Source organism: Blennius ocellaris (genome assembly GCF_963422515.1).
Source record: "Blennius ocellaris genome assembly, chromosome: 22".
In the NCBI taxonomy this organism is placed as follows: Eukaryota; Metazoa; Chordata; class Actinopteri; order Blenniiformes; family Blenniidae; genus Blennius; species Blennius ocellaris.
Genome location: NC_137671.1, coordinates 3,420,900 through 3,429,507, shown reverse-complemented (window position 1 = coordinate 3,429,507; position 8,608 = coordinate 3,420,900). Strand labels below are relative to the sequence as shown.

At 39.2% G+C, this 8,608-nt stretch overlaps 1 protein-coding gene across 1 annotated transcript; it reads right to left on the bottom strand.

The window, feature by feature from the left end:
• Nucleotides 1–55: 55 nt before the first annotated feature.
• On the bottom strand, nucleotides 56–4,221 carry ndufb2 (NADH:ubiquinone oxidoreductase subunit B2). Its single transcript, XM_080518055.1, has 4 exons — nucleotides 4,018–4,221; nucleotides 2,997–3,141; nucleotides 1,807–1,882; nucleotides 56–122 (listed from the first exon to the last, which is right to left on the bottom strand). Exons 1-3 carry the CDS (start codon nucleotides 4,101–4,103, stop codon nucleotides 1,808–1,810), a joined length of 306 nt encoding a protein of 101 aa, XP_080374181.1. The 5' UTR covers nucleotides 4,104–4,221; the 3' UTR covers nucleotides 56–122; nucleotide 1,807.
• Nucleotides 4,222–8,608: the final 4,387 nt, after the last annotated feature.

The following is an 8,608-nucleotide window of genomic DNA, read 5'->3' as shown; positions in this document are numbered from 1 at the left end:
CTATTTGGAGGTCTTTCCTCTAACATTCTTTCTCATAAGACAAAACACGTGAGACTTTATAGATTTAGAATTTTAATTGTCTATGTACAACAACATCCAGGTTGAGCCTCCGGGGGAAACGTCTGCAAAGCAACGAGAAGAGAAAAGTCAGTGGGCGCTTTGGTTTTCCAACTTCATTTTACCTCATTGCTTCACAACTGGGGGCGACAAACATGTGGAAACTTTCCACGGGAAGTTAAGCTGGGGAATTTTGGAAATTGACCAAAATTAAATAAGTATCTACGAATGAGCTGACAATGTGACTTAAATGACTTTAGAACAAACGTACGTTAAATAATACGTTTGAAACGTCACTGAATTGAGACAAATCAAGCTCAGGTTGATGTGACGGATCCCGCTTTAACTCATAATTCATATTACCTACTCAACCATTGATCGTGATTCATTTCAGGGGATCAGAGGAAGTAAATGGCCTGTAAAGTAACTTAAAAATATATTTAAAAAACTCACCATTAATAAGGATTCGTCCTACAGTAAAGCAAGCTGCTAACTAAGTGGTTTTTTTTCGAGGTGACTGAAGGCACAGACAGAAACATTTATTGTGGAGGTAAACTGCATTGGAGCCACAGTTGTCCTCTTTTATTCCCGTAAATTCCCATGGAAAGTTTCCAACTTTAAAAAAAATCCCGGAATTTTGCAATCCTATTCACAACTCGTCAAAATCCCCTCTATTCAAATCAGTTATTAAAAAAACCCCCCCAAAAAAACCCCACAAAAGCCTCAACTCTAAATATGATTATTTGCCCGGAGCTTCATTCAACAATAGATTTTACTTATTACGTATTTAATTTCTCTTCATTTAATGTATTTTCTTGTAACACACTTTCAATTCTCTCATGTCTGAATGTTGCGTAACAATTAAATTCACCTTAATAAAATAAGTGAAGTTGTTTGCTTCTTTATTAAGCATCTCTATAGAAGAACAAACTGAATGTCTCAAACTTTTCAGTTCAAACTTTTTCTACTCCTGCTTTTCTCTCTCTTTAAAAAAAAAAAAAAAAATACAAACATTTCTGTCGTCAGTCACATTTACTGTTTTTTAATGAATAATTGTGTTGCAGGACAATATGTTGGTCTCAATTTGCTCAACATGGATCTTATTTTAATATTTAGCTTCTTTTGTCTTTTTTGCATTTTCTCTTGTTATGAGCCATTTCACTTTTTCCAGTTTAGAAACAAAATGATTTCTTTAAGGAATAGTGTGCAAATATAATAAAGCTGAATTAAGCCAACATTCCATTTATGACAATATGAATATAAAATGTAAAAGATGAATGAGTTTAAGCACTCAAAGATACAATATATCTATTTTTTGCAAAGAAAATGTTTATTTCCAAGACATTCATTCCTAATTTATACATAATTATATAATTCACTGCAGTCATAACATCTTTTAAATGTTTCATTATACCATTGTTGAGTTTGGACGTTCTAGGCTTTATTACAAAGAAAATTTACCAAAATCCCAACATTATCGTCAGGAACTACATTACTGGTTGTGATGGGAATATTTAAGAGGAACAAATGTGTTGATTTTGGTCAATTTGACAGCACTTTGCTAGAGATTTGTCTTTATTAGGCAGAGTGCAGATGGTTTGAGCCGTTGCGATGTATTTTAAGGGACCTTCAGGCTTTGTAACAGAATAGATTCATATTGAAGGTTAATTCTGTTCCTCCACGTTGTAACGAAACGTTCAGTACAAGCAGAGTTGTTGGTAAATGTGTGGACGTAAACAAAGAAATCACCTCATTCCTCGTCGTCTGCTGGGATCCCGAGTTCCTCGTCCGTCCACTGAGAGGCGTCCGGCCAGGGGAAGTGACCCTGCGGGGGAGAGACCAAGCAGACATTCAGCCTTTTGAACAGAACAGTGACGGAAAACCTGAGTTCTGAATGAACGTTTCTGTTTTCTTTCACTCAAACTGCAAAACAAGGGGGAAATAGACACAACTGCCACACTAAGAGCAGTCGGCTCTACATATTATATAACCTGTCTATTAATCAGATTACTAAAAGTCATTTACTGTGGCTTCTAAGACACAGAGATTAAAAACAAAAGTCATGAAAAAAGAACAAATCTTAAAAACACTTAAGACAATTGACATGAAGTGAAATCTACAACTGAAACTCAAAAGCTAAATCAGCACAATGTGTGTTTGATTATTAAAAGGATGATAAAGAAGGGACATGTTTTTTTCCCTGCACGTTCACAGGTCAGGCAAGAATCTTTAAATGAACCTCAGAGTCTCTGTGTGAACGTGTCCTGAACTTCTGTCTGCTTTACGTCTCTGGAACAAAGAAATAAAAAGGTCCCAATCTTTTCCACATTTTGTTCTTATCAAAACCTGTCGTTTTATTTTAATCTTGAGCTTCTTCGGGGTGAAGCAGGTTTATTTCTAACGCGTCGCTCAGACACAAGACATTGATCAGTATTTTACAAGGAAATGCATAAAAACAAACTGATAAACAAAGAAGATTTATTTAGATAAAGCTAACAAAATAATAGGATTCTATTATTTTGCATTTTAATATCAATTTAGTTCATCATGGGATATAGTTTACACTAAATTTTCAAAGAGAATAAAGACTTTGACGACTTAAACTGAACCTCAAACATTTCTGTAGGAAGACACATCCACATCTGGCAGGACAAAGTAGTGAGAATACTGAGGTCTGCACGGTAAAACAACAGTAAAGTTACTTAATACTTCGTTCAAGTCTCCAACGTGGTGCAATGTAGGAATGAATATTTCACTGCAATCTAATGAATGAAGGCAAAGCTACTTGTACTGGAGTTAAGTTGTTTAATGAGACGTGACAATTCTTAATGTCCATCACTGTCCACTGTGTGCGATATACATTGTTCATTTATTCATTGGCCCCCATAATGTCAGAACTGCTGTCCTGGGGGTGAAGTGATCGGCAGCAGGTTTCTCACCAGCACGGCGTCGGGGTCGTGCCAGCAGTGCCAGAGGATCCAGAACCACATGGCGCCGGAGAGCAGCTCCGAGTCGAACTTCTGCTTCCTGGTCAGCTGCGGGTACTGCCTGTACTGAGGCTCAATGTGCGGCCCGCCACTGGCCCTGAAACATCGCAAAGAAAAGAAAGGAGTTGGTCGGAAGCGCCTGGAAACACAAGCCAAGGTTACATGTAGTTTAAGCTTTGTGGTTAGATTTTTAACCCTTCGTGGGAAAAGTGACCAGATGTGGTCAATTCCAGCGTGTTAACTATTGCAAGTTAAAACTATCACTTTTCTGAAAAACAAACACACACAAACAACAGTTTTCTGTAAAACACAAGTACCATGTAGTGATCAGGATGAAACAACAGGAATATGACATTTTTAGCTAATATAGATATATTTTAACCCAATGTGTAATATGACTACATTTCGAACAGTTATTCGTGATGCATCCTTTTCACATGCTATTAACAAATAATTGTGTTTTTTGTGGCGACCCTAAAGTCGTCTGGTTTGTTTGTGGTTGTTTTTAGAGCTTTGTCATTTATTTCTTCATCGACAATATGAGCCGTTTTAAAAGTCTTTACGCTTTATGGTTTATTTGTGGTTGTTTAAGCTCCGGGTGTACTTTTTGTTTAATGAAATTAAAAGGTGTTTTAACGTTCGTACGCTTAATGGTTGTTCTCTCGTCTTTAAGGTTGTTTTTAGTGGAAATTCAAGCTGTTTCAAAGTTTTTTTTTAAGCTTGGCGGTTGATTATTAATGAAAATACGAGCTGTTCTCGATGTCCTTATGCTTTGTTGTTTTAAGTTGTTTTTAAGCTTTGTGCTTGTTTGAGGTTCCCTTTTAATGAAAACACGAGCTGTATTAAAATATTATCACGCTTTAGCTTCATTAAGCCTTATAACATAGAAATACGAGTTGTTTAATTGTTGCTCTGTGGGGCTTTTTTTGTCGCGGTGCTCCTGACCCAGTGCTAAAGCTAACATGCTACTCACTTTCGGCTTGTTATTCTTCGTGGCCCGCGCCGGAGCAGCAGACTCCCGGTCCGAATGACTCCCAGCGCCCTTCCAAAAGACGACATGGTGACCTTGTTTTTAACAAAACCCCTCTTTGAGGGTTTAATGTTAAAATCAGTAGAGGCGCCGCGCCGCTCCGCTTGCTAAGAAGTCACCTTCTCCTACTGTTTCCTGTCAATAAAGGACCTCCAACAAGGCCCGCTGTGATTGGACAGAGAATATCGACGTCGGTTGATTCTTTGTTCTGATTGGCTGGAAGAAAAGTGGGCTCAAATGTCACAGCGCCCTCTTACGGTTGCTTACGTATAGTGATCTTGACTGTGGAGTTATTTCTACCTTGATTTTTTTTTTTTTTTCATTAAAAAAAAAAAAAAAAAAAAGTTTTGCTACGGTCCTAATTCATAATAATTAAAATTTCGTGTAGAAAAAAACAACATTTGGCATTTCATGAATTATTCGAATAATTTAGCTTTAATATTTCACTTTATGTGCCATAAACGTAACATGATGTAGTATTCTGTGCCGACAGTGCAGCATTTGTAATGGGAAGCCATGCTGTTGTGATTTGTGAGCATTTATGATGTTCAGGCAACATCTTGCTGAAAGAATGTAAGGTCTTCCCTGAAGCAAATTCAGACTTGGGCCATAAATGCTGACCTTTGAACTGTGTCCCGAACCAGGTGGTCGCTGTATTTCTTTACTGTGCAGGACAGCTTCTTTTTTTGGTTTTGGTATTGCACCCTGAGGAACGTTCCCCAGGCACAACTGTCTTCGACATTGATGTGTACGTTCAGAAGATTCTTCAGGTTCTCTAAAAGAATTCAACATGGAAGATTTTTTTTAAAGGTTGTTATGAAACATTTCTTGAACATATTCCACGATTTTTGCATATCGATTTACTTGAACTCTAAAATAATTATACACATTATTCCAAATCACCAACCTGAAAGGTTGCAAAATATGTACATATGAGTAGGTTGTACTTAATTCTTAGTTTTTGTGTCATTTTTTAAACTGTATTTCTCAATGGGACAAATAAAATATGTCTGGCTGAAGAATGTCCATGATGTCCACTAGATGGGGTCAAGAACTCAACAAAACTCAACATAGCCTGAATTGGTGCGACTGGGGTTTGTTTTTATTGTCTCGTGTAGAAACTTCACCTCTCACGAGCTTGTTTTTAATGTTGTGAAAGGCGACAGGGGGAGGGAAAAAAATGATTGTGCAACTGACATCTCGAAATATAAATCATTTCCTGTCTTTTAGGATAATAATGTGGGTTTTCAGCAGCCACAGGCAGAGGTTATGTAACCACAGAGAACATTTTTGTTGTGTTCTTCCTGAAGAGAACCAGAACCTTCAGGGGAACCGTGCCTCTTGTGGAGAACCAGAACCATGAAGCGAATCAATGTGTTTCTCCTGAAGAGAACAGAACATTGGGAGAAGCAGAACCTAAATGGCCCTGAAGAAAACCAGGACCTTCAGGCAGAACCATCAGTTTTGTTCTGAGGAGACCAGAATATTGAGGTTTCGAAACGCAATTTCGTTCGTCCTGAGGGGAAGCAGAATACCAGCAGAGCTCGAATCAAACGCTCCAAAACAGGAAATAACCACACGGGGACGTGAGCGCGCACGGCGCCGCCGCCCAGCCGTGCACGAGCGGTGAAAATCTGGCGGACGCCATCTTGTTCCCGTCGACGGCCAGCTTCTTTTAACCGAAGCGGGCTGCGTTCGACGCCGGGCGCGGATGGTCCCGTTTTCCCTTTTTTGGAGAGCAAAATAAGCACAACACGCTCGGCTATTTTAGCGGCTAAGCTGTGGGATTTTCCTCAGCGCGACGCAGTATTTGCAGTTAGTTATCTAATGGCGTCTGGCCGCTGCTCTCCGGGCGCTCCCCTCGCCCCTCTCAGCTCAGGCCCCGCCCACATTCTTACTGCATGATGTCATCACAAACCAGCCATGTCTAACAAAAAAAATCACAATTTTCACGGAGTATTGGGCTTTTCTCTCCCATCAAACTGTAAAATCTAGCCTTTCAACACACACAAAGAGGCCGTCCTCAATCTGACCAGCATTGGATCGTCCTCCGATTAAAAAAAGAAAAAAAAAAGCCATTTAATCACCGCATCCTCCGAAGCCGTCGATTATTTTCCAATATGAGACGACAAAACGAAGTCTGCTCGGGGTTATAGCTTTAATGAATGAACGAAAAACATGTGTCCTCCGCTTCAAAGTTTAATTTCTAGCAGCCTGCCTGCGCGCAACGCCAGTCGGTGCGGCGCTGCCGCGAGACTGCGCATGCGCGGGGGTCTGCGGCGCGCGGTGGAGGCGGGGGTGATGGAAACCATGAGAACATCCTCTGTGAACAAATGATGTCAAAGGGATTTCTACAGGACTCTTCTGGATAAAACTGGTGGAGAAATTACATTTCAGATTCCTGCATGTGCCGAGCACGTTTCCGCTTTAATCCCATTCACAAATACATGAAAACCGCTGTAAAATACCACTAATACTACCAATATTGGTAGCAATAATGACTATGGGTGGTATGAATGAAACCACTGCATGCATATTTATTTATATTGTGTGATGTTTAAACCATAAATCAAGTACATTTCTATCTGTATTTAAAAAAAATATTGAAATAATGACTATCCAATGACTTCATAATCCCCAGTATGTTCACTTTACTTATCTTAGCTCTTCCTAATATCAGTTCAATATACAAAATGCTGCTCTTGTGTAAGGGGTTGCATAACAGCTTAGCTACCTCCTACTGTGTTAGGCTGTGGCTTTGGGTGCTCCTTTACAGCCGTGCCAGTAGTAAAATAGCAGGATTTAGAGGAGAAAAAAATTGGGGAAAGTCGCAAGCAATGCTTACAGTAGTTTTAATAAGAAAAACAACAAGTGGATAAGTTATGGGTGCTGATAAACCAAACAAACACAGACACCAAATCAATTGTAACTATTGTTCAGGTTATCGCCACTGTGTGGATCTGAGATTGTGCTCTGCTCCTTTTCACCGTGAGAGGAAAGGGAAACAGGAGGGGAAACGGCAATTAGTTTAAACAAAACCTCCTGATAACAACATTCCCACAGCTGACTTCACTTTCTAAGGGCAATAATACACAAAGCACCAACAACTACACCACACTGAGGAGCGGTAATGCATTGTTTGATAAAATATCCAAATGAATAGTTAATATAATAGCCAGAGATACAAATACCTTCATCTCAGTTTTATGCCCCAAATAAAGTAGTTTTCATTTTAATTGAATAATTCAGTTTAATATTTACAGTGGATTAAAAAAGTATTGTATTCTATTCTTTATCCGATAATGAAGCAGATCCCAGCTATGACTAGACTAGACAGGTTGCCAGTCCACAACAAAGCAAACAATAATTTGCATTCACCAAATAACCTCAAATACATTTTTTAGAACTGGAGAAACCTCTGGAAGAAACCAGGATAAGAGAACTTTGCACAGAAAGGCCACAGAGATAGCTCTACGAACACCAATATATTTACATATAATTTGGAAAACACTTTTGTGAATTCATGATTCTTGTTAGGGTTCAAGCTGGGCAAGATCCTATTGGAATGCAAGGGATTATTACTTCCGCCAAGGACCTAATAAAGTCATTGGTGTATACTTGTCTGTCTTTTTGACGGCTTAAATATGTGATTAGGGGCTTTTTATTTTTAATTCTTCAACCTATACATCTTTAAAACCTTCACCAATTTCAACAATTGCACTTTTAAAACATTCAACTTTTTAAACATTATTCTTTAAACTTATTTTTTTTATCTTTTAAACTTTTAAAGATATTAAAAAGTAATTAATTATCTTTCACATTGAAGAGGGTATGAAAACCTTTGAACTTAACTTCAAATTCCTTCAACTTTGAACCACAGGTTCGCCATACTTTCAGCAAGATACTTCATTTAATTCATTCTGTCCACTATTCAGGAGACATTCTTTCGGAGTCCTGCAAGTAGTGAGGACCCGTTCAATGCTGCTTGTAGATTTAATTATCCATGTACTTTATTGAGTTGTTTTGAATAGTTCCATTGTTTGAACATGTAACATTCGGTAAGTTTGAACAATTTCTTGTATGAATGTTTTTCAGCAGGATTTCTTTTATAATTATAAGGAGGTCTATTGTTTCGGATGTTTATTTATAGAAGGACAAGGCGAAAGTAAACGTATTCAGAATCCAAACACCTCAAACATACTACATGTCAATCTATTATGTGAGTTTAAGTAGATAAAAGTGATTTATAATGAATGTTTCCTCGAGTGGGTGTGTAAACAGTGCGTTACAGTAAATCCACAAACAGCAGACTTGTTGAGGAATCGCTGTCACGGCTTGCGCGCGACGCGCGTCCACGTCGCCCCTGTGAAGCGGGGAGGGAAGCCCCGCAGTGTGAGGGGGCGGAGCCCGCGCTGGGTGACGGTGAGGGAGGAGGGAGTGGGGAGGACGGAAGGGAGGGGGGGGGGGGGGGTCGGTCCGTGGGGGAGGCGGAGCCTCGGCAGTCCTGGCAGGGCCGCCATTTTTGCAAAGGGAA